At 53.4% G+C, this 23,890-nt stretch overlaps 9 protein-coding genes across 9 annotated transcripts; 5 read left to right on the top strand and 4 right to left on the bottom strand.

Moving 5' to 3' along the window:
• Window positions 1-76: 76 nt before the first annotated feature.
• Window positions 77-1,189, bottom strand: QC764_111770 (uncharacterized protein; the record flags this gene model as incomplete). Its single annotated transcript, XM_062942434.1, has 1 exon — window positions 77-1,189. One exon carries the CDS (start codon window positions 1,187-1,189, stop codon window positions 77-79), a length of 1,113 nt encoding a protein of 370 aa, XP_062805382.1.
• A 695-nt stretch (window positions 1,190-1,884) lies between these two features.
• On the top strand, window positions 1,885-3,426 carry QC764_111760 (uncharacterized protein; the record flags this gene model as incomplete). Its single annotated transcript, XM_062942433.1, has 1 exon — window positions 1,885-3,426. One exon carries the CDS (start codon window positions 1,885-1,887, stop codon window positions 3,424-3,426), a length of 1,542 nt encoding a protein of 513 aa, XP_062805381.1.
• Window positions 3,427-5,029: 1,603 nt separating this feature from the next.
• GND1 (phosphogluconate dehydrogenase (decarboxylating) gnd1) lies at window positions 5,030-8,509 on the top strand (the record flags this gene model as incomplete). Its single annotated transcript, XM_062942432.1, has 4 exons — window positions 5,030-6,570; window positions 6,791-6,922; window positions 7,000-7,555; window positions 7,634-8,509. The coding sequence occupies exons 1-4, from the start codon at window positions 6,557-6,559 to the stop codon at window positions 8,507-8,509; spliced, it is 1,578 nt and encodes a 525-aa protein (XP_062805380.1). The 5' UTR covers window positions 5,030-6,556.
• Window positions 8,510-9,096: 587 nt separating this feature from the next.
• On the top strand, window positions 9,097-11,373 carry QC764_111740 (uncharacterized protein; the record flags this gene model as incomplete). The annotated part of the gene is made up of 3 exons (XM_062942431.1): window positions 9,097-9,132; window positions 9,208-9,474; window positions 9,547-11,373. 3 exons carry the CDS (start codon window positions 9,097-9,099, stop codon window positions 11,371-11,373), a joined length of 2,130 nt encoding a protein of 709 aa, XP_062805379.1.
• A 589-nt stretch (window positions 11,374-11,962) lies between these two features.
• RPS11B (40S ribosomal protein S11-B) lies at window positions 11,963-13,456 on the bottom strand. Its single transcript, XM_062942430.1, has 4 exons — window positions 13,233-13,456; window positions 12,996-13,118; window positions 12,563-12,801; window positions 11,963-12,496 (listed from the first exon to the last, which is right to left on the bottom strand). Exons 1-4 carry the CDS (start codon window positions 13,285-13,287, stop codon window positions 12,428-12,430), a joined length of 486 nt encoding a protein of 161 aa, XP_062805378.1. The 5' UTR covers window positions 13,288-13,456; the 3' UTR covers window positions 11,963-12,427.
• A 119-nt stretch (window positions 13,457-13,575) lies between these two features.
• Window positions 13,576-18,383, top strand: QC764_111710 (uncharacterized protein; the record flags this gene model as incomplete). The annotated part of the gene is made up of 3 exons (XM_062942429.1): window positions 13,576-13,961; window positions 14,010-17,607; window positions 17,659-18,383. The coding sequence occupies exons 1-3, from the start codon at window positions 13,758-13,760 to the stop codon at window positions 18,381-18,383; spliced, it is 4,527 nt and encodes a 1,508-aa protein (XP_062805377.1). The 5' UTR covers window positions 13,576-13,757.
• A 709-nt stretch (window positions 18,384-19,092) lies between these two features.
• QC764_111700 (uncharacterized protein) lies at window positions 19,093-20,249 on the bottom strand (the record flags this gene model as incomplete). Its single annotated transcript, XM_062942428.1, has 4 exons — window positions 19,093-19,314; window positions 19,547-19,614; window positions 19,645-20,152; window positions 20,211-20,249. 4 exons carry the CDS (start codon window positions 20,247-20,249, stop codon window positions 19,141-19,143), a joined length of 789 nt encoding a protein of 262 aa, XP_062805376.1. The 3' UTR covers window positions 19,093-19,140.
• Window positions 20,250-20,690: 441 nt separating this feature from the next.
• Window positions 20,691-21,743, bottom strand: QC764_111690 (uncharacterized protein; the record flags this gene model as incomplete). The annotated part of the gene is made up of 3 exons (XM_062942427.1): window positions 20,975-21,743; window positions 20,803-20,926; window positions 20,691-20,746 (listed from the first exon to the last, which is right to left on the bottom strand). The coding sequence occupies exons 1-3, from the start codon at window positions 21,395-21,397 to the stop codon at window positions 20,691-20,693; spliced, it is 603 nt and encodes a 200-aa protein (XP_062805375.1). The 5' UTR covers window positions 21,398-21,743.
• A 193-nt stretch (window positions 21,744-21,936) lies between these two features.
• QC764_111680 (uncharacterized protein) lies at window positions 21,937-23,832 on the top strand. Its single transcript, XM_062942426.1, has 2 exons — window positions 21,937-22,839; window positions 22,902-23,832. Exons 1-2 carry the CDS (start codon window positions 22,248-22,250, stop codon window positions 23,705-23,707), a joined length of 1,398 nt encoding a protein of 465 aa, XP_062805374.1. The 5' UTR covers window positions 21,937-22,247; the 3' UTR covers window positions 23,708-23,832.
• The last annotated feature ends 58 nt before the right edge of the window (window positions 23,833-23,890 follow it).

The raw sequence follows: 23,890 nt of genomic DNA, 5'->3' as shown, positions 1-23,890 counted from the left end.
TCCAATATCCAAGCACACTTCTGAACGACCAAATGATAGGCTCAAACAATGCTGAAAACAATGCCAATACTTCCACTCAACCAAGCAACTTTAAACCTCCCTTCGTCTTCTGCCCCGGCTTCACAATCCCACCCCCAGCCACAGGGCCAAGATGCGGCTCGTAAGCCCCAGCGCCCTTCTCCTGCCCTCCCATCCCATTCCCAGCCTTATTTCCCCCATTACCCCTCTTATGCTGATGCTTCCCCTTCCTATCATCCTTGACAGCCTGCGGCTTGATCTCTGTCTTCGCTTTGCGCACAACCACAGGATGACTCTGGATATACTTGCCGTTCATCTCCTTGGCTGCCTGGAAGAAGTCGTCTGCGTCGCTAAAACTCACAAAGCCAAAACCCTTGCTCTTCGTCGTTCGCTTATCACGGACAACCTTGGCTTTTTGTACGCTCTTCCACCGGGAAAAAGCTTTCAGTAAAGAGTCATCTGTAGTTTCACCAGCCAGATTACCGACAAAAAGACGTAGATGGGTAGGGTCCCATTCGAGAAGAGTGTCGTCTTGCCATTTTTTGCCGCCGCCTTCTCGGTATACCGTTTTCTTTTTGTCGGTCCCGTCCTCACCGACGTTGGGGTCGGTTGTATCGGCTGTTGCTTGTCCATTTGTGCCCTTGTCAGCAGTCTTGTTTGCCGGGTCTGATGGATCTTTTGGCATGTAGGCGCTTTGCCATTGCGCTATCTGAGCCGCCATTTCTGGATCATAGTCACCCGCGGGGCCGGCAGAGGCTGCTACAGGGGCGGCGAAGGGGTTCCGAATTTGGGGAGGTGTGGCATAGCTGTTGGTAGCGGGGGCGCCATAGTAGCTCGAGGCTGCTTGTGCGACTGGCGCTTGCGGGTAGCTTTGTTGTTGATAGTTGTATGTTCCTGGTTGACCATATCCAGCTCCTACGGAGGGAGTTGATGGGTTGCCCACGTAGGGCGCTGCTGAAGGGGGCGCGCCATAGCCGGGTACGGCAGCGGCGCCGTAGCCTGGGTATGAGGGCGGCGCTGAGTAACCGGGGACTGAGGGAGCCGGCGGATGTGTCGGGGCGGCCGAGAAGGCAGGCTTGAAGCCACCGGGGAGCTTGGTAGTCGGAGGGCGCGGGGGCAGCGAAGGGTGCGACGCCGACTTTGGGAGACCTGGAGGACCCGAGTACGACATGATGAATTTCTTGTTCCAAGTGTTGCGCCGACAACGGAATTGAGAGTAAGACCGTTGCGTATGTATGGTACGTACCTGTGAGCCGACGGCTATTCTCCCGCAACTGTTTTTCAACCGAGTATGTCTGGCTCACAAAAGAGATGCGATGGTGTCTTGGTGGAATTGGGTGGAGGAAGAGAGACGTGACGTGCCAAAAACGCTGCCGCTTCCAAGACCATTGGCCCACTTCGAATGTCAACGTTAGTTGTGGCTGATGTCACTGTAGGTGGCTGGTGCAGCGATTGGTCCATCCTCTGATAAGGCTTATCGAGCGGCAGAGTGAATGCCAGTGGCCCGAGCTCTAGAATCTCAACATCCACTTTAGAGCTCTCCAAAGGCACCTTGCTGGCCACCTCCCGCCTGTCAAAGGAGCAGCAATTCGACGCGGGGCAGGTTGAATTTTCTTCTCTCCGTTCCATCACCTTTTCCCACGTTCATGGCGACACGGCGACCACGGTTTCTTTGACTGCGCTTCCAATCCTCAGCTCAAGAACTCGTTCAAACTCCCGCCCGCCGCTACACCGAGCCACGAACTCATCCTACAACATCTTACCCCGAGTCGCGACTTTTCCTCTAAACCGCAAACCTCCAGAATCGAATCGCTCGCGCGAGACCAGTCCTAACTGCGATACCAAAAACCCATCCCAATCGCCATTATGGAACAACCACCTCCCCCACCCGTTCCCGGGCGACTCACCCTGAAAACCACAAGCTCAGCCCTTGGCGCGACAAGTCCTCCACCTGGTCTCGCCGGATTCAGCGCAATGTCTCCCGGTGCTCAAACGCCATCAGGCGCGCCAAAGATCAAATTGGTGCGAAAATCGCTCCCACCCACCCCCGCCGAGCCGAATCCTCCCTCTGGCTATTTCCCAGCAGCGAGTTTGACAGCAGAGGAGGTTGCCGTCGCTCCGCCCGCCCCAAAAGTCACAACTACCAAGGCTGGGAGAAGACCAAAGCCCACACTCAAGAAGAGGGCTCATCAGAGTGATGACGATGAGGACATACCATTAGCCAATGGATCCGGACCACTAGCCAAGAAGACGAAGATTACGCTTAAACCAACAACTCCCGGCGGCACCATCTCGACTAAACCAACGCTCAAACTGAAGCCAGTAGGCAAGATTCCTCACCGGCCTCTCGGCGAAGGCTACGACTCGGAGGCGGAAGATCGCGAGATTGATCCGGTTATCGAGGAACAATTTGTCATGCGCTTTATGGACAACGAAGACTGCGATTATATACGACAGTGCATCACAGAAAAGAAAATCGGCAATGGTGCCGAGGTCAACTTTAAGTTTCTGGACGACGAAGGTCGACGTGCTGTGTGGATTGTTCGCGGGAAGTACTATGCGGCGATTCTCCTCGATCTCCCTACCATCACTGAGGGTATGAAGACGTGGGATAAAAAGGCCATGGTCAAGTCCGCGGATATTTGTCAGATGATGTTGGTCTTTGCTGAAGTCAAGAACGAGGAGGAGGCCAAGACTGCGCCGCTGCCAAAGGCTGTTGAGCACGGTCATCGCTGGCCACACGGTATAACGCCCCCAATGCACGATGCCAGAAACCGTCGTTTCCGCAAGCGATTGTCGAAGCTCGAGATCCAGAACAAGGAGGCCGAGGTGGAAAGGTTATTGGCGGCTGATCGGGAGGCTGTCAGCACCAGAACGGAGGTTCTAGACAGTAGAATTGTCGAGGAGTCGGAGTCTGAAGATTATGAGGAGGATGCTGAGGGTGAAGAGGATGATGAGCAACTCGATAAGGTCGAGGAGGAGCTTGACGAGGCTGCGCTGATGGATGCTTTCATGAATGCGCCAGAGACGCCGATGGAGGGTCTTGATCAGCCTACGCCGGCTGTTGCTCCTGATGCTGTTACGCCACTTACCGCTAATACTGGTACTCCTGTTGCCCAGACTGAGGAGGAGGAAGTTGTGGAGGAGGAAGAGTCAGAAGAAGATGAAGAGGAGTCAGAAGAGGATGGGGATGATGATGATGACGATGGAGATGAAGACGACCATGACGACAAGGCCAGTGTGCGGGCGGAGATTGCTAATCTCAAGAAACAGCTCAAGCAATACGAGGAGAACCTTGCCAAGTCGGTCGGTGCGATTATTCGGAAGCGTATTGAGGCTTCGATCAGGAGTGTCAAGTCGGAGATTGACCTCAAGATGTCTTCTATCGGTGAGGTTGAGGATTATTGAGGCGGTTGGTGATGGGGGCGGGGGTGGTCTTCTCATGGCTTTTTCATGGTGCAATATAAGTACAAGACTTTTCATGACGAGCAGCCCCCAGTTGAGAGGGGATGGGCAGCGGCATTTTTAAACTATTGTACATACTTTGTTTTCTCTTCTCTTCTCAAGAGGCATCAAAAGTTCTGGTTGAAGCCCCGGGTGGTTTACGAGACTGGGACGGAGGATAGTTTACAGCATGGGCGTATTTGGAACGGTTATGGGCGTTGTTTCAGGGCACAGGGGTTTCACTGAATTGGTAGACGATGGAGGTGGCTTGATGGGTTGGCATCGAGGGCTCGTGGCGAGCTCTTGTTTGATACAATAATAATGTACAGTAACATATGACAATGGCTTAGATGTCTTGGTGTGATCATGAAGACTTTTCGTTTTGGTGATACAACTATATTTTGAAGGTGCTCATCCCAACTTTTAAGAAGGTTCGTCCAAGCTTTAATTTGAGAAATCGTTGGTGAACGACGCTGTCGTTCCCAATTTCGCGAGGGCTCTTTTGAAGTATTGTGAGCGAGCGCTCCTGTTTTCCCCAGGGTCATCAGATCTTAAGTAGACGCTGCTGTCTGGTCCAGTTTCGTCAGAGATTGGATATGGGGTCGCGGGTGAGTGCTGATACCTTTCCCTAATCCACCAGAGCTTAAATTTTATCACATCCTGGGGAAGATGGCTGCTGCTATAAGTCAAAACCAAGAATGATAACCAGTTTGCATATGCTCTTTTCAGAGTTTGAATATAAATCTTGACGATATCTAAACCTGTCAACTCCCGTTTGAGGTAGGGCTTTGAGGTTGGCTTGGTAACTCAAAGTGTCACATTTGGTTCACAGAGTGAGTAGTAGACAAGGCAAAATGATGAGCTCTTGTTCTCTTTCCGCGGACAAGCACAGTTCATTTTATGGCCGTGCGCTATGTTGATATTCTTGGGATTGGCATACAGTGGAGATATCAACGGAGAGAGGGTTCCATCACGGCGGTTTTGATATCTCCGTGGGGGAATGCATCTCCGGTAAGTATGGTTTGCAAAGTCTCAGAACATCCAAGGAGTCTTGGTGCTATTTATCACCACCATGATTCTATTTTTTGGGAACCTTTAGTACTCATATATTTCAGTCATGTCTTTAGAATATCCGGAGATATGTTGGATGGCAATCGCCAAGGGTTGACTGAGTTGAAGACTGCCGTCACATTGTGGAGTTAAGGCGGCAAGGTGATGGCCATTGCCTCAAAGGGTTGGCTAAGAGCTATTCTGTGTCAGTTTCGTAGCAATTGCCATTCTTCATCTGTACTGTGGATAATATTTGAGTTGTGAAGCCCGTTCTGATATCATTGATCTTCTGGGCCAAACAATATAGACGACGTCGGACGTTGGAGCTTAATCATCATCCACAGTCTGTTTAACCAATAAGGGCCCCACGACATAACCCCACCCAACCAAGGGGTCATGGCAGTGGAGGGGTCTTTTCTACCCCTCCTTGTTTTTTTTTTGCGACAGCTTGGCTTAACAAACCGGCGCGCGAGGAGCAAAAGGCGCGAAAGGGCTGTACTTTTCCTTTGCTTCTACCCTTGCGAACACCGGACCTTTGAACGGACAGTGATCGGAGTTCAGTTTTTTTCTCACTCGAGGGAAATAATTCCCATTGGTTCATGGCAAGAAGAGCCTGAAGTCGAAAAAAGCGGTCCCCTGGTTCTTGAAGTAATGTTGCCCCCAGTGCTTTGCGGGAATTTGGTGAAAGCTGTTGTGTAAGAACATTGCGGACAGCAGGCCATCGTTGGGTGGGGAGTCCACTCGCCTCAGATCTCGAAACCGTGGGGGCGCCAACCGAACACTTCAAGAACCGGACTTGTCAGTGTCACTTTTTATTTGTTAGGCTAGTGTCGCCGGTGGTGAGAAGCTTGCTGTTATAAGGTCTGTGGTTCTCGGTGGATGTAACATCTCCTTGAACTGGTTCGTCTTGAAGATGATCAGCTCCGATGTATCCGCGGAAGAACAGTTGACATTGTGGATGACCGTCCAATCCCAGGTTTTTCTCATCATCTGAACTACAGAGAGCAGCATGTCGAACCAGGCTGATAGACAGGAACGTATATGTCCGGCAGCTGGGCGGTAAGCTCCCGTGGGTCATGGCTGACTGACGGAGGTTGCTGTCAATGTGGGCATTGGTGGGATCCGGCGCCGGAACCTTCAAGTTCGTCCAAATGCGCGCGGCGGGTCAATGTCTGCGGTTGTCTGTGCCGTGCTTCCCCCAAGCGGCACCTTGGGGGGCACTGGTGTTCCGAAACCAACAAGCTGATGAATCCGAAGCAGTATGTGTCGGGCTAAGAAAAGGATGTATGTAGGGTCTGCTTTGGCTCGAGGATTCCCAACAAAAACCCGGGACCTTGCTCTCAATGAGAAGCTACACAGTCGAGATGCCCCGAGCGACGGTGGGATTTGTCACTCGGTCCAGCCGCCCAGTTGATTCCCACGCGATGGCGGATCGTGGAACAGAAGCCAAGTCCCCACGGTCCCCCAAGCTCCAAGCTCCGGGGCGGCGAAACCGATAGCTTCATCAGACGACTGGGAGGATCTGATAAAAATACAAAGGCACCTCCTGGGTTGTCCCCTCCTTCTGGGGCCAGGCAAGGGAGCACATCCCAGTCATTGGGGGCAACCTGGAAGCTTCCCAGTGTCCAAGGGCTCAGAAGAAGAGGTATGACGGGAGGAGGTGGCACGTTACGGGCATTTTCATTTCAGTTGGGTCGTGAGGCGGTCATGGTCATGGTCGAGGTAACTGCCTGAGTAAGCCCCACGTCAAATTATCCGCTGTTTGGGAGTCTCCCGTCAGGCCAAGCTGCCCGCTGTCCCGCTGTCCTCTGTCCGCTGCACGCACTTGAACAATGACCCTCCCCCTCCGACCTCGAAAGCTCGGGTCCTCTTAAAAGTTTCGTCATTCAGTCCGCCATTTCTCCCCTCCCTCTCTGACTTTCTCCATAACAAATCCCCCTGGCTGAGGATTACTCCCTTCCATCAATTCTGCTCCGGACAGCACCTCTCTACAACTTCACCTTTTGCATCTTGACCGTTCCCCCTGTCGCAGATTTCCTTCACAATGTCTGGCGCTGTGTAAGTTCTCTTTACCCCACCTCCCCGCTCCGTCACCCAGAAAGCAGGAAGTCGGGGCGTATCTGCGCTGTGCTCGAGTCATCGGCGTGCGAGAGAGAGAGGAGGTATGGCCTCACTCCAGCCAATGCCGGTGCAATGCGCCTGTCGTTTTCTACTACAACAGCTTTGCCGGTGACGGAGTGCTTTGCCTATCTACACCTACTGAGTCCCCACTCCTCAGCGCCCGCCTGGCGAATATCAACGTCGGCGGCGTTGTGAACGCTGCTGGCTCCCTCCTTAACCTCCAATCCCAAAGAAATGCTAACAGTGATGGTGGAAGTGCTGATCTCGGCCTCATCGGCCTGGCCGTCATGTAAGTCTACTACCCAGCTCCGGCGGTTCCCCAGAGCAGCCCCCGGGGGCAGATGTGCTGACTGTGCGTGAAAAAAGGGGCCAGAACTTGATTCTGAACATGGCCGACCATGGCTTCACCGTTTGCGCTTTCAACCGTACCGTTTCCAAGGTCGACCGCTTCCTTGCCAACGAGGCCAAGGGCAAGAGCATTGTCGGCGCTCACTCTACCGAGGAGTTCGTTAAGAAGCTCAAGAGCCCCCGCCGCATCATGCTTCTCGTCCAGGCCGGCAAGGCTGTCGATGACTGGATCGAGACCCTCCTTCCCCTTCTCGAGGCTGGTGACATCATCATCGATGGCGGTAACTCACATTTCCCCGACTCCAACCGGAGAACAAAGTACCTTGCCTCCAAGGGTCTCCGCTTCGTCGGTGCCGGTGTCTCCGGTGGTGAGGAGGGTGCCCGCTACGGCCCCTCCATCATGCCCGGTGGTGATGAGTCAGCCTGGCCCTTCATCAAGGACATCTTCCAGAGCATTGCTGCCAAGAGCGGTGGTGAGGCTTGCTGTGAGTGGGTTGGTGACGAGGGTGCTGGTCACTACGTCAAGATGGTGCACAACGGTATCGAGTACGGTGACATGCAGTTGATCTGTGAGGTATGTTGTTCTGCAAAGCCAAGGCCAAATCCAAAGGCAGGTCAGCTATGAATCAGGGGGCTAACAGTCAGAACAAAGGCGTACGATATCATGAAGCGCGGTCTCGGCATGTCTAGCAAGGAGATTGGTGACACCTTCACCAAGTGGAACAACGGTGTCCTCGACTCTTTCCTGATCGAGATCACCAAGGACATCATGTACTTCAACGATGAGGATGGCAAGCCTCTCGTCGAGAAGATCCTCGACAAGGCCGGCCAGAAGGGTACCGGCAAGTGGACTGCTGTCAACGCCCTGGATTTGGGCATGCCCGTCACCCTCATTGCCGAGTCTGTGCTCGCTCGCTGCCTGTCTGGCATCAAAGAGGAGCGTGTCAAGGCTTCCACCAAGCTCGAGTTTGTTGGCCGTGCCACCACCTTCGAGGGTAACAAGGAGCAGTTCCTCGAGGACCTCGAGCAGGCCCTCTATGCCTCCAAGATCATCTCCTACGCCCAAGGCTTCATGCTCATGCAGGAGGCGGCCAAGGAGTACGGCTGGAAGCTCAACAAGCCCTCCATTGCCCTCATGTGGCGTGGTGGCTGTATTATCCGCTCCGTCTTCCTCAAGGACATCACCGCCGCCTATCGCAACAACCCCGACCTTGAGAACCTCCTCTTTGACGACTTCTTCAACAAGGCCATCCACAAGGCTCAGCCCGGCTGGAGAGACGTCGTCTCCAAGGCCTCGCTCCTTGGTCTCCCCATCCCCTCTTTCTCCACTGCCCTGTCGTGGTTTGATGGCTACAGAACCAAAGACCTGCCCGCCAACCTCCTCCAGGCTCAGCGTGATTACTTCGGTGCCCACACCTTCAGAATCAAGCCCGAGGCTGCCACGGCCAAGTACCCCGAGGGGCAAGATATCCACGTCAACTGGACCGGCAGAGGAGGCAACGTCTCTGCTTCTACTTACCAAGCATAAATATAAAACTGGAGCATGGATTAATGGGAAGGGACATTGGCAACAACAAAAGGCTGATGCGGGCTGCTTATTTAGATGGATAGTTAGCTCGTGAATGTTTCGTATGGAACGGAGCCTGAGATTAGATACCGCAGTTGTCAAGCAATGAATTTTATGATTTTCTGATTCAACAAACTATTTTAGCCTTGAATATGAGAGAGGTATGACGTGTGTGATGAATGTGAAGTATACCTGGTGCTTTGAGTGATGGTAGTCACGTGGATGGACGGCCATTGTCTTGGCAGTGCCTGGCAACGGGTGGGTCGAGCTAGGTGATGCACGGTCCATCACTCTGGCTGGTGGGCCACTGGCAACAGTTCCTGGGCGCGAGTGTAAAGCAGTCAATCAGCCAAAGTCAACCTCCAATCCGCGACAGGAAAAGCGCGGTCGCAAACTCGACCAGAGCTCGTCGCGCAACACCAGATTATCCGCATCGTAACCGAATTCTACCGCAGAATAACCCCGGCCATAGGGCCAACTGCATTGGTCGCTTCGACTCCGCTTTGCCTGAATATTCAGCATTTTCAACGACATCATAGCCTTTCACAATGTCCGACCCAAGTCACAATGTCCACCAGGACTTGGTGTGTATTTGCCCGTTCCAATATTCCCGTCGCAAATCTGGTAGAGCCATGTTTGTTAATACTTGCGATTGATAGCTGCCGCATGTCCACCTGATTTCGACATTCCGCTATCCTTTGATGTCCAGGGTCGAACTGAACGATGTGACAAAATGGTTGATGCAGGCTCCCAGCATCGCCCGGGATAAGGCGCCCTTCTACTGGACCTACCTCGATTGCCCCGCGGACAGCACTATCTTTCTCATGTGGCAACCGACTGCCCGCCGCGGAAACGAGTTCTCGAGCGACGGATACTACTGGGCCTCTCCTGAGGTTATGCTCAGCAACCCCCTCAACAATGGTTTGGTACGGATGCCTCTCCCTTGTTCTAGACGAGGAGTTTTGTTATGGGTGCAATATGGCTAACAATGAGTCTAGGTTCTTGAGATTTACTTCCAAAAGTGCGGCTGGCGCGCCGGCGAGCAGATCACCATGCACTCTCGAAGACGGTTTCGCCTCGCTCACGCCCGTGATGCCCAGGTCGCGAACCCCCCCCAAATCGACCCGAATCTTTGGATTGTTCACTACGGCCCGAGCGAGAATCAAGACAGATACCCCACCGGTTCTTTTGGCGTGCCGCCTCAAATACAGTCGATCATGAACAACCGTCAACACCTTTTTCAGCTGGGGCAGATTGTTCGCAAGGAGTTTATGCTGTCTGATCGCGTCAACTGGCCGCAGATTCCCTTCCCTCAGCGCGGACAGTCGATTTATGTGCCGCCAATGCAACAGCAGCCAATGAACACTCGGACGGCATATCTTGGTGGACCGGGCGGGCCTGGCCAGCCCCCGTCTAAGAGACGGGGGCAACAGGCCCAGCCGGGACACCCGATGGGTGCTGGGTATCCGAGTGCTGATGGGGCGCTGGATGATGACGAGGATGTTCATCGGGGTGATATGTTTGATCACTTGAGTCCTCGGGAGATGAGCATGCATCGGTACCAGCAGAATCATGAGTGGATGGAGGAGATTTTGTCGTCGCCATATCGGATTGGGCAGCTGGAGGTTTCTGATCTTGGGCTTGGGAAGAAGGGCGCGCTCGCTTCGCTTACGGAGGGGATTTTTGAGGCGCAGAGTGGGGATGTTTTGGAGCAGTTGCCTAAGAAGCCTTATACCGGGCGTCTTGAGCCAGGGTTGGCTGACAAGATGCGGGAGAGAGCTCAGGCTAAGATTGCGGAGGTTCAGGCCGAGATTCAGAAATTAAAGGCGCAGCATGAGAAGAGGATGGGAGAGTTTAAGCAGAATACTGCGATTAGGGATGCTGAGGCTGAGCTGAGGGCTGCTACTCAGGGGGTGGGGAGTGAGCCCTGGCGGCTTGAGGGTAGAGTGGAGGGTGAGGAGGAGGAGGAGAGCTACAACAAGAAACCATCCCGGTCGATCGAGGAGATTACGGCCGATGTTGAGAAGCTGCTCGGCACCAAGGCGATCACCGTCCCTGAAGTCAGCAGGGTTCAGGATGGTGGTTATCAGCAGCTTGCTCCTGAGCCGGAGATTATCGCGCCACCGCAGGGGCTTGTCCCTGAGGCGGTTGGGCTTTCTCGCGACCCGTCACACAATGGCTCTCAGGCTAGCGGGGTTTTGATTGGGGATAGTGATATCGACATGGGTGGCACGGCGGCTGGTTTGCTGGATCAGATGCACTCTGGGTTTTCGAGCACGTCTACTCCTATGAACAGTTTTCCTACTCCCCAACCGGGGGGGTTGTCGGGTACGGGGTCTGATGTTGGCACACCTGCCAACAATAACAATGTTGGCCACCCATCTGCCCACCCTAATACTGTTACTTCACAGCCTGCGGGGGGGGATACAAAGATGGAGGATGCTGGTAAACTGCAACAACCACAACTCCCGACGACCACGACCACGGCACCGGATCAGGGGACGGGAAGTGGGGAGTGGGTTGTTGTTCCTCCTGGGGGAGGTGCTCCTTCTACCACGACGACGGGAGGGGGGATCATCCCGCCTAGCAAACCGCCTTCTGCTGCGCCGACGCCGGGGATGGGTGTGGTAGGAGGATCGGGGTTTGGGGCCAGTCCGGACGGGAACGACTTTAGTTCGATGGGAGATTTGGATACGGCGGGGGATGCGCTGGCTAGTTATGAGAGTGGGAGCGTGGGGGTTGGAGGGGGGGAGGAGGGGGATGATTTGGTGATGGATGATGACATTGGGGGAGGGGCTTTTGGGGAGGCGTTTCAGGAGGGGTGAGCAGGGTCTTGATGGGGGTTGGAATAAAGTTTTGTTAGGATGTGTGTACTTGTTGTTTTTGTATTGGGATGGGAATTACTACCTAGCGAAATTGAGAAATCTGGCTCTTAAAAAGGAGGAGGGGTTTTTTTCCATTGAGGAGGGTTAGGCGTAGGTGGGTAGCTTTTTTTCTGTAGGGTTTTGTAAGAGGGTGATGATAATTGATATCACTGAGCAAAAAGATATTTTGGGGTTGACGTGACTGACAGGCTCGACGATTTATGTGCCAAGTGGTGTTGAAGCTGTTGGTGTTTATGTATTCGGAACAGGTCAGACATATCATATCAAGTATTGATTTCTGCTGCTCAGGACCCTCCATCCAACGAGTTTTCATATCCCCTCGAGGCTTTCTTGGATACTATTTAACAGTGCCGGTTTCTAACAAAGGGTTAGTATCAATGTATACCATCCTTCTACATAGGAGAGTACTCTTTAGCAGACGGGCACCATCCAAGAAATTAGTAGCATGGATCCATTCTACTGTTCCAATTCGACCGGCCGGTCAGCTATCAAGCACCTTGACGACTGGGTGTGGCTGAAATCTTGATCGTTCACGCACTTTCCTCTGGCTTTCACGAGCACGATGATAGTTCCAGGACACGGCTACTTTCATGACATCAATTCAGGCGGATCACTAGCTATGCGCGGACTCACTCCCCCCCAAGGAGAGCACTCGGTTTTCCCCCCCCCCCACGGCTCCAGCCAGGCCAGTCCAAGTCGTTTAAATCCGCAAACCAAGAGGGTCGGTCATCTTCCGATTTTTTTGGGTATCATAGCCAGACTTGTGCTGTTGTCAAGTTTATTGGCGGATTTCAATTCAGTTTTTCAGAACTGTTCCTATGACTTCCACAATCACATGTAGAAATCGGGCATAATGTGCGCGCCTCCCGGAAAGAGAATAAGTTCATCGCTTGTTCATATTTTCCTGCCGGCCGTCCCAAATTGTCTCGAAAAAGCCCAAGCCCTCAAAGCAAACCACGCCAGATATGCCTAATGGAATTCGAAACCCAACCGTTTAGAACTTCTGGAAAGACTTGACGGTCTTGCCGGTGCGGGGAAGGACGCGGAGAACGTTGAACCGAACCTAGAATCCCAAATCTGTTAGTCACCGTGTAATCGTTCGGATCGATGTCGGGTGTTCGCAACGTACAGTCTTGGAGAGAGGTCTGCACTGGCCAACGGTAACCTGGTCGCCCTCCTCAACACGGAAAGCGGGAGAGACGTGGGCGGCGAGGTTCTTGTGGCGCTTCTCGTAACGGGAGTACTTGGGGATGTAGTGGAGGTACTCGCGACGGATGATGATGGTGCGGTGCATCTTGGTGGAGACGACGGTGCCGGTCAAGATACGGCCACGGATGGAAACCTGGCCGGTGAAGGGGCACTTCTTGTCTGCAGAGAGAAGCCAGTTAATTTCGGTCCCATATTCGCAATATCGCTCTCGCCCCTCCTCTCGCAGTCGCAGCAGGATTCGTCATCGTCGAAGGATTATCGTGTTTCGTTCAGTTGAATAAATCGGTGGTTGATCATGATTTCGAAGAGGAGGAGGAGCGAGCGCGTCTTGTTTGTTCGGTGATATCACGTACCGATGTACTGGCCCTCAATGGCAGCAGTGGGGGTGCGGAAACCCAGACCAACGTCCTTGTACCATCTGCGGCCGCCCTTGCCAGGTCTGGTGGTCTTGACCTTGGTCTTGGAGTTGAGGAAGACTTTTGGAGAACATCACGGGTCAGCTTCATCGCTTCCTTATCGCCCACTTTCCAATTCGACCGTGTTCTTTTCGACTTTGGTTGCAGGCTTATTTTCGCAGAAGAGAAACTCACTATGCGGCTGCTTCTGAAAAGCACGCTCGCTCTGGACGGTAAGCTCGGTAGCCATCTTGTTGGTTCTGGCGTGGGCCGAAGATGTGCTTTTGTCGAGGTGGGAGTGGTGGTCGGTCGGAGTTCACAAAACGAGGCCCCAGAATTTTGCTAGTTGGTGATTGATTTTTGGGAGGGCCAAAAAGTGTGATGGGCACCAGCCACACCAGCTGTGCGCCAGATGTGGGTCAAAATGGCAAGGCGCCGCCAGCACTAGCCACACCTTTAGGCAGAGTGGGGCTCGACGGTTTAGGTTTATTTACTTGGGCATCAGCCTGGCCAATGCCAGCAGAGGCTAGGGTCAACAGCTCCAGAGTGCCCCTCTGCGACGAGATGTCACCCGTGTGACGCGGTTTCCAGAATTCAACCCAGAAGCCCATCTGTCGCGTCCCACTCCACCACCAGCTATTCACACATGAACATCACCTGAAGTTTGGTCGCAGGCACCATAACAATCTCGGTCAACCTGCGATATACCAATTCGTAGCCATGTCGTCGCAAGGCGATGCCACATTGCCGGCAACGCGCCGGTCGCGTAAGTCGATTGGCGTCGGACCTTCAAGAGGCGACAGAGAGAATGCAACACTTGACGTTGGCAGCGCTATTGGGGCCACTCGCAAAAAGTCTAGGAGCAAGAGTTTGGGCCCGGGTAGTCTCGACATCTTGAAGAACGGGAATGGGAACCGCAGAGCAGTATGTATTGTAATGGTAGACATCCGAGCTTGACTGACTTGTTTTTAGTCCCTTGCCATACCATCTGGACCACCACCAAGATCAATTCTGAAACCCACGATCCCCGTCCTTCCAGAAATTCCAACCTTCAAACCAAGAGAAGCTCCCCTGAGCAACGAAAGTGCCGGAACAAAGGTAGCGCTGCGAACTGAGGAGGAACAACAAGCTGCAGCCCGGGAAAGGGAGGAAAGAGAACGGGCCGAGATTGAGAAGGAGATCAAAGATAGGAGAGAGGCGCGCAGAAAGTCACTGGCCAACCGTCGGGTATCCTTTGCTGCTGAGGCGACACTACACACCTTCCAAGTAGTGGACGAGAACCAGGATGCAACAACCGCTACAGCGGCATCGCACCATCACCAAGAGCCCGATTCAGACCCTCCATCAACACCCCCAGACCACATCGACGACCATGATGCCGAGTCTCCAGCCGATCAACGAGCACTGCACCAACGAAACCAACAACGGAGTTCGGGCGTGGGGTCACTCTACGGGGACGACGATACCATCGCTTCCACCGTGTACGATTCCGACATGGAACATGCCGACGATATCGATGAGGTGGAGACGGAGGAAATGTCTGGTTCTAGTGATTCGGACGACGACGGCACCGTTATGACTGTAGAAGCCGAAGAAATGACCTCTGCTTCAGTCGCATCCATGACCTCCGGCGTGTCTGCGTTTGACAGTAACAATTCAACCGACAGCTTGGACGAGAATCTGCGGCTCGCGAAACAGCGCGCTGCTGCTACTCAACGGATTGACGAGGATGAAGAGGTTATTGCTGGGTTTGCCGGTTGGGGGAGGAAGCCACTATCTCAGACGGAGACTACCACGCAGATTATCCGCCAACATATGCCACCACCAACTCCTGATGCTCAACAACAGCGAGATCAAGGGTTCGAGATTGAGATGGACATGGATGACGATATGGGTATGGATATGACCAAAGCCGTGGGTGGTATTCTTCAGTCACAGCCAGGAAGGTCTCAGAGCAACAACCAGGATGAAGATGTGGAAATGGATATGGATGAGGACATGTCGATGGACGTGACTAAGGCTCTCGGTGGGATTCTTGGCAAGGCCCAAGCCCAAAATCGGCGGAAATCAGTCAAACCACTTGCGCTGCAGCAGGATGCCGATGAACTGGGTGATCAAACTATGGAATTTACCACGGCAGTTGGCGGTATCCGACAAGGCAGAATGTCTATCGGTGGCGCAACGGACATTGACGAGCTCGAAGACATGTCCATGGAGTTTACTTCTGCGATTGGTGGGCTTTTATCTAAGGGTGCCCCTAATGCAGGCTCTGCTCTAGGCCGCCGAAGAACTCTGGCAGCCGAAGATGACGGCATGGATATGGACATGACTGCAGCTGTCGGCGGCATTTTGGCTACTTCACAACCACAGGAAGAGCACGATGTGTTTGAACAGACTGTGGCCATGGACGAGACCATGGCGGTAGGCGGCATCCTGAAGCCTGCCTCACCTGAAGAGGCACGGTCAGCGGCCAAGAGGGTGATGGAACTGGAGGCTGATGAGCCAGATGTTGTGTATCCATCTCTCACGCCGTCAACACAGGAAACAGCATCCCAAGACAATAACGATACTCTGGGGCTTTCTGCATTCCGAGGGAAGGGTCTCCGTCACAGCATGCCTGGCGCCCCTCTTTTCGAGAGCTCTCCTGTGCGAAGTCCCGAGAAAGAGCTGCCTGCGAAGAGCCTGGCCCGTAATAGCTCACCGGTTCGGAGCTCTCCTGTCAGAAGTTCGCCGGTTCGAAACACGAGGAAGTCCCCAGCAAGTGACTTCCCTGAACGAAGGACGCCTTCACCCACGAGGAGCCCTCCGAGGAGAGAGTCTCCTGCACGAAAGACACCTTCTCCTGCGAGGAATACTGTCCCTGCTACCAAGACACCCCCCTCAATGATTGGAAGCAGTTCGCCAGTCCGTGATGCCTCACCACCAAAAACGACACCTCGCTCCGTCGGCAAGGGGAGGCTCTTCCACCAAGACCCGAGCACAGGCATCAGTACCCCCCGTGTGGTCCTCACACCCCAAGGCAGGCGCCTTTCCGGCGTCGGTGCTGACAGACCTGGCTTGGGCTCACCACGCGTGGCCGAGATCTTCGATCGTAGGGACTCCCTCCAAGACTCAGCAGCTGAATTTGTGCCTAGCGAGCCAAGCAGCGCCCGTCGCACCGTGGCTTTTGCCGACCCCCGCGCCATGGAAGCGGAAGTCGACCAGGAACTCAGAGATGAGGCAGAAAAGGAAAATAGCAGGTTGATCCTGGAGCGGGAGGCGGACGGCGACCGTGAGATCACGCTCAATCTTAGAGAGATGATTCAGAACCTGAGTCCGACAAAGAAGAAGAAGAACCCGTTGGCGGGGAGGAAGAGTCTTATGCCAGGGAGCGCGAGGGGACTGCTGGGGAAGAGGCCGGCTGAGTTGGATGTGGATGATGCGGGGGAGGATTCGGAGGTGATTGATGGGGTGAAGAGGTTGAAGGGACATCAGGGGAGCCCGGTGAAGAATGTGAGGTTGGGGTCGCCGCCGACTAAGGCTGAGACTACTACGGGGAGGAAGACGAGGAGTGCTGCCAGAGGGGAGGAGGATACTGCTACGATCACCCCGGCTGTGCCTAGTTCGCCTGTCAGGGTGGCGGGCACGCCGAATCACCAGGGGAGGCTTAGGTCGGTTTTTGATGATCAGGCGACGAATACTTTTAACTTTTATGATCACACTGCCACGGGGGATGTGGATGCGCTTGTGCGGAGGGATGATGATGATGGGGATCGGATACATTTGCAGGATTTTTTGAACCTGACAAGTATCAGGTTTATGGAGTTGACTACCACCAAGAGGAGGCATACTGTTGCGCCGGGGGAGACGAGGTTGAGCTTGACGGCGGACGGGAAGGAGGATTTGTCTTTGGAGAAGTGTGTCGTTGCGGGTGCATGTACGGTGCCTACTTTGGAGCTGTATCAGCACTCGTGTCGGGAGCTGAAGAAATATATCAGTGAAGGGCGTAGGATTGTGAGGGAGATTGAGTCGGAGACTTTTGAGGAGAACCCACCGCTGTTCAGGGAGTACATGACTGCTACTCCTGAGTTCAAAGTGTTGATGGACAATCAGTTCAAGAACGTCAAGACGCATGCTAGGCTGCTGAGCAAGGCGATGTGGTATGAATGGCGGATGAAGCTGCAGGATGGGCTGAAGGAGGGTCTGGTCAAGATTGCGGAGGGGATGGATGATGATGAGAAGCTTTTGGCCAGGCAGCAGGAGTTGCTTTCTTCGGTGCTGCCTGATATGATCAAGCGGGCTGAGGAGCTGGAAAAGGAGCATGAGACCCTTGAGGCTGTGGCTCAAGAAATGGCCGATTGTGACCCTACTGAGCTGGAGGAGGCCCGTGCTGAGTTGATCTCCCTTGATGAGGGCCTCGAGGAGAAGCAGCGCAAGATTGCTGAGCTGAAAGCCCAGCTTGAGGTCTCCAACTCTGGCATTGAAGCCCTGACAGCACAGAAACAGCAGTGCCTGGGTGATATTAAAGAAGCAGACAAAATCCGGGAGGAATGCCGGGGCTGGTCATCAGAAGAAATCAGCAAACTCAAAGGTATTTCCCCCTTGCCATTGCCTCCAGTCATATCATACTAACACCCTTCAGCACGAACCGACAAAATCGAAAAAACCACCGGCTGGGCCCTCGCCAATATATCCGGCACCAAAATCTCCCTGACGTACAAGCGCCAAATCGAACTCGTCCTCGACATTGCCTCTTTTCCCCAACCCAACCACCGGCCTGGTCCGCAGAGTAATATCGACCTGTGGTATATAGCCGACAAGCGCGAACCCAATACCACCCCCCTCACCCCCGAGCGAGAGTTTTTCTTGCAGTCTATTCGGGATCGCATCCGCTCCCTACCTCAACCCACCACCAACGTCAAGACGATTCTTCAAATTGTAAAAGATGGCTGGGACAAGTCTTGCACAGTGGCGAACTATGTCAGGTTGCTCAACCTGACGTTTCCCACGACGGTCGTGAATGATGATGGGTCGATAGCGGTGGTGAGTTCGTTGGTTTTAGTGCCGTTGCAGACGAGGGTGGAGGCGGTGATCAGACTGAGGGTTGAGGATGGGGGGCAGGGGGGGGAGGGGTTGGAAGTCAAGGTGGTGCCAGGGGCGAGGATGGTGTACGGGGAGCAGTTTAATACTGCCAAGTTGGAGGAGTTTTTGAGGGGGAAGATTGGTGGGTGTGTACAGACTGTGGGAGGAGGGGGGGAGAATAAGGGGTGGGATGTGGGGATGTTGGAGTTGTATAAGAGGTTATTGGCTAGGGGGTCGAGGGCTGCAGCGGCAGTGGCTGCTGGGGCTGGGGCTGGGGAGAAATAAAGATGTTGGGATATCAAGGGTTGGGTTTCATGGGATGGTGGGATTGGATGGGTTGGGCTGGATGGGAAAGGTCTTTATATACCCCTGGGGACTCGTTTTTGCTCTTTGGGTTTTGGGTACTGGTATGATGGGGGATCGCAAAGTTAGATACATACTGAGGGAACACCAAGTGTCTTTTTTCTATATGTTTTCGGTTCGTGTCAGTGATGTATGGGATGAAGACAACCTCCTCTTGGTATACGTTATGGGTATTGTTCAGATCTTGGCTCCCACGCATCCTTGCACACTCTTATATTTTTTCACTTTGGAGGCAACCAAGACATAAATTGATACTGTTCATGTTACCTCACATATAGTCACACATCACAATTCGCCATCACATAACATGCAAGCTATTCACAAGGTTGGTGGGCCAAGGTTATTTTTGATGACTACCACTTGAGGTTCTTGCCTCCCCGTCCACCATCTTTTTTTGATGCGTGAACTTTCCAAAATATCCTCCCACCAACTCCAAAACTCCAGACCATGCCCTTTCCTATTCCCACAGCAAAACCTCAAAACTCCATTGCTCAATGACGACCCTCTCCCTTGACCCATTCCCTTGACCCATTCTCTTGACCATTTCCCTTTCCATTCCCTTGGCCATTCCCCTTTCCACCACTTGAACCATTGCCATCTCCCCTCCCCAACACCTCACCTCCTAATCACCTCTCGTCATGTCTCCTCATCGCCTCTCCCCTTCATCGCTTCTCTCTTCTCAACACTTCTCCTCGTCACCTTTTCTCTTCATCACCTCAACGCCTCCAACACCGCTGCTTCTCGTATTCCTTTGGCTTTCTCCACCAATTCTCGTATCCTTTTTGACATTCCACTTCTCGTATTCCTTCATGTCCAACACCTCTTCCCCGTATTCTTCGTTGTTTTTTGTTTTCTGAGAACAGTCGTTAGCAGCTATCCGGACAAGTGAAGAATAATAATGTGGTGTGTGAACGATGATTGTCAGAGAGAAGATTATGACTCGACATGTTCCAACTCAAGAGAAGTGACTCAAGCTCTATGGGGAACAGGGCCACCACCCCGGCCAGATTTCCGGCTAAGGATGACGATACGATTGATCTCATCATGAAAGTGTGATAGAATGGGAAGGAAATGTTGCAACTTACATTTTCATTGTCATTGTTTGGCGTGTCGAGCGACTGGCTGACTTGGTGAAGAGTGAGAGACTGGATGGCTGTGTCTCAATCGTCGTATGAGATCTGACGACGCTGTGCTGTGCTGGCTTGTGCTGGCTGCTGGGTTTCTTCTTCACCGTAGTCGAGGCTGGCAAGGCCCTTGTCTACCACGTCCCATGTTCGCTTGCGCAGATCCATCGGCGGCTCTCCAACATTCTTGTTCTTGTTGTTGCGTTTCCGCTTCTTGTTCTTTTTTGCGGTGACGACTGGCGCCGGCGATGATATCTCGCCTTCGGAGAGGTCTTCGGCCAGTGTAGCGGTGACCCCTTGCGGCTTGGGAGGCTGTCTGCCGCGACGCAGAGCCTCAAGCTCCGAGTGCCTGAAGATGGCGATTTGCTCGTCGGTCAGGGTGCGCTTGACGCCGTCGGGATAGTAGCCGAGTCCATCGTCCTCTTCTTCCTCGTAATAGTATTCTTCTTCTTGTTCATGGGATGGGATGGGTTCCTGGTCATCGAGGGAAGGTCGGAGGAATTGGGAGTGGAAGTGAGCTGTCGCGAATTGAGCGAAATGTTGTTCGTGGAAGGCAAGCATATCAGCCTAGGATAGTGTTAGCGATTGAATTGCACCACGGGAGAAACAGACAACAAAGACAAACCTGACTGATTGTCGGGACCTGGATTGAGGTGCCCGCCATTTTGGCGTGAGCAGAATGAGCAGCGTTGAGATTGGGTGGATTGGCGGCCAAGAGAGTGAATTTGGCTGGTCGCGCGCGTGATCACGTGCGCTGCGCCCAACCCAATCTTGGGCAGTCGAAGTAATCGGTGGATGCTGGCAAGGCGTGTTTTCGAGATGTTTTTGATGAAAGTCGAATAAAATGCACTGGCCAGAAAGTGCTGGTGATTCTTGTTGGCTGCTGGTGGATGAGGGGAGCAAGAAGGACTTGTTGGAGCAACTTGATTGGAATTGCTCAAGAATCATGTATTACCAGAGTTCCGTCCTCACAGCTAGAAATCACCCAACCCAACCGAAACGCCCGTCCTCAATATCATGTGATGCTGCTTGCTGCCCGAAAGAAGAGACATGTTCGTGTCGTCATCAAATCATCCGCTTTGCTAGGGTTTGCTGGATGACCGGTCTAGTTCTGACTCAGGAGCGCCAGGGCACTTTGAAATGCGCGCACCACCTCGGTGACTGTGGAAACGTGTTAGTGAAAAGTCCAAAGACCATCTCATTCCAGCCAAACCTACGGTGTTTCTTCTTCTGCGCCAAATTCTGCTCAGCAATCTTCACATATCGCTCTCTTGTCTGAAGTCGCTTGACTCCCCGTTCGGTATCATGCACGGAAGCTGATGATGCCCAGACATTGAAGAACTGCAGGGGACGTTAGTTATTCATGGTCATCAAATGAAAGGGTGAGACGAGTAAACGTTCTTTGATTAGGTTCTCAAACTCAGCCAACAACTCTTGCTCCTCCCCGTTCGCTTTGGCAAGAGCCTCCTGATAGCGAGCCTCAAATTCTTCCCAGTCAAAGGGCGCCAGGTGTCCAGGTGTGCTGGGCGATCTTTCAGCAATGTTCCCGTTGGAACGCTCCTTGAGAATGCGCGGTTCTGGTGTCTTGACCTGAGCGACTCTGGTGGTGCCTGGCGGCTTGGGGATACTGCTCTGAGTATCTGCCATCCTCTTGTAGGCCACAGACTTCAGAGGACTATGAGGTAGGATGTCTGATTCTGCCTGCTCCGAGTGTAGAGAAGGAGATGGAAGGGGCGATTCGGCTCTCTTGGCTGGTGATTCGTGGCGGGGCGGCTTTGGGGGTGAGGCGGTTGGAGTTGTCGCGCTTGCCATGTCGAGTGAGAAAGTTCTTTGTTTTTGAGTTTGATAAGTCGCTGAGGAAGGCACCCCACTGAGATGAGCTCGACAGGAATAGAAGGAGATGGAAGTAGGAGGGTGAGGTGCTCGCTCTTTCCAACTGAGGAAAGACAGAATGAATGAAAGGCAGAAGAAGAGCGGGACTGCCGCTTGCCTTTCAGATGATGGTGATGCTCATTCGCGAATCAGGAGACGAGCGCAAAGCTGAAAGTTCTCAACCCCGCTTCTCCCTATGAAATCTGGATGCCCAAGATCAATCCCGTATCCCAATGTGCCCGACACTGGCTAATTATTGGTGTGCCTGTCCCTCTGCAGCAGATGGACGCTTGGTGAGTTGTCTGTGAGAGATGAAGGTGAAAGCGCGTCGCGAATGAGAAGCAGCCGGAGAGACAGGGATCTTGATTGGCGGGGGAGTGGGGCAGGTGCCTGGTGGCAGCGTGCGATAACGATGACGCGGGACCGATAAGCCGGGAGGCGCACTTGTGACTTGGACTTTGTACCACCAGAACACAACTTCGAGGACATCAAGCTTCTTTTTCAGTCTTCTTTTTCTCTGCTGTGATTGTGAGACTCTGGACTCTGTGCAGGTGACCTCAGCAAGCTTCGAGTCAGCCGAGCTTGTTTGCATCCTTCATCTTCTTCTAGAAACTCCAAGCTGCTGAAGACAATGGAACCTTCTTCGATTCCCTGAAAGCACGTCTTGTACTTTGGCGGGCCACCAAAAGGACCTCGAGCGCCGAACAAGTGAATTCATAAACAAGACCCTCGCTCGCCTTTGATTGTTTGACCGAGACCTCGCAACTCTTCCGTCTTGCAACCCGCAAGAATGGAAGCCAAAATAAACTGCGACATTTGCCACCGCGGCCACCATAGCAAGGACCGGCCGTTCCTTTGTGTCGTGGATGCGAGGAACCGTCTCTATGAGACCCGTCTCGAGTACACCAAGGCGCTTATTGAGACAGACCAGCTCGAGCGCGAGGTGAATGCCGCCATTTCCAGCGAGACGGGACAGATCCCCAACAAAGCTGTCCGGCTGGAGACGCTCAAGTCGGATACGGCAGCTGCAGTCGAGCGAACGAACGAGATCATCGCGCAGGCCGACAAGTTGAGAAGCGAGGTTGATGCTGCGCGAAAGGCGATCGAGGATAAGAAGAAGCTGCTCGCCCAACGGAGATCTGATCTTAAGGCTGTGTCGACTGGTGCCGAAGCCAGGAGAAGCAGGCAGCTGGAAGAGACGCAACGAGCCATCCACAGAACCAGGTACAAATGGAATCGCAGTGCCGACACGATGGCGGCGACGAGAGCCTTCTTGTGTGAGGAAGCCGCCAGGCTGTATGGGCTGCGCCAGGTCAAGAAGGGCAGCACCAAGCGGTTCGAAATTGGCGGTGTCGAAATCTTTGACCTCCATGCCATGAATAGTAAGTGTGCTGAGAGGCTGACAAGCTGGCAAAACATGTCCAAGGCTGACTGATGATGGTAGATTTGTCGCCCGAAGTGATATCGACTGTCTTCGCCCATGTGGCGCACATTCTCGTGTTGGCCTCGCATTATCTGGCGATCCGGCTGCCGGCGGAAATCACACTCCCTCACCGTGACTACCCTCGCCCGACAATATTCTCGATGAACTCTTCCTACCACCATGGGGATGTACCATTCCCCGGAACAGCCATGTCAGGACAATCTGGAAATCCACGGCCCCGTCCGCTCTTCATCGAAAAGGCGCTCCTGACACTGGCAAAGGACGATCCAAACACGTACTCTGCGTTCCTTGAGGGCGTTGGTTTGCTGGCGCACGATGTTGCTTGGCTGTGTGCATCGCAAGGAGTCTCCTTCGGGGACAGGGAATCGTACGACGATGTTTGCAACATCGGACACAACCTGTGGCGGCTGCTCATTGGTGATCAACTCCACCGCCGGTCTGTCGAACCAACCTTCCCGTCTTCGCTCACACCACCAGCCGGGAGTCCAAGGGATGGGGACAATGGCGATGTGACAAAACCAAAGTCAATGATTGGTCGCTGGTCGCATGGGACGGCTCACACCTCGCTGACGAGTGCCGAAGGCGTGGAATTCGTCCGAAACTTCAAGATCTACGCGCCGCTGAAGTTGGCTGATCGTCTGAAGAAGCGACTGGCGAGCGAAGCCCCGATGCTGGAATGGGAAAATATCGAGGGCGACGAGTTCGAAGATGGGTTTGAGGACGTGCGAGCTGCTGGTCCAAGCGATGGTACAAGTGGTGGTACAAGTCGGGGAACAAGTGGCTGGACCAGAGTCAAGCATCGGTAGATAGTCCCAAGTACTCTTCCATGACAGAGGAGAACACACAGAGGCTGGGGTGATGACGACAGCTGCGGTAGGCAATAAAAAACCATACCATATCTTGAGCCCACCTGCCCTACCCTACTCCATGAAGTATCTCAAGAAAGAATAGCCAGCCAACGTCCCAGCATGTGTGTCTCATGTCATCTC

This window comes from Podospora pseudoanserina, chromosome 1 (genome assembly GCF_035222485.1).
Source record: "Podospora pseudoanserina strain CBS 124.78 chromosome 1, whole genome shotgun sequence".
Lineage (NCBI taxonomy): Eukaryota > Fungi > Ascomycota > Sordariomycetes > Sordariales > Podosporaceae > Podospora > Podospora pseudoanserina.
The sequence above is the reverse complement of the archived record's forward strand: the minus strand, read 5'-3'. Positions and strand labels throughout refer to the sequence as shown.

What these genes read in the sequence shown, in the direction of transcription:
- QC764_111680 (XM_062942426.1), top strand. Translation starts at nt 22,248, where the DNA reads ATGGAAGCCAAAATAAACTGCGACATTTGCCACCGCGGCCACCATAGC. An exon ending in TGACCTCCATGCCATGAATA is followed by an intron (nt 22,840 to 22,901) that starts GTAAGTGTGCTG and finishes TGATGATGGTAG; the next exon opens with ATTTGTCGCCCGAAGTGATA.
- RPS11B (XM_062942430.1), bottom strand. Translation starts at nt 13,287, where the DNA reads ATGGCTACCGAGCTTACCGTCCAGAGCGAGCGTGCTTTTCAGAAGCAG. An exon ending in CATTGAGGGCCAGTACATCG is followed by an intron (nt 12,802 to 12,995) that starts GTACGTGATATC and finishes TTCTCTCTGCAG; the next exon opens with ACAAGAAGTGCCCCTTCACC. An exon ending in GCAGACCTCTCTCCAAGACT is followed by an intron (nt 12,497 to 12,562) that starts GTACGTTGCGAA and finishes TTGGGATTCTAG; the next exon opens with GTTCGGTTCAACGTTCTCCG.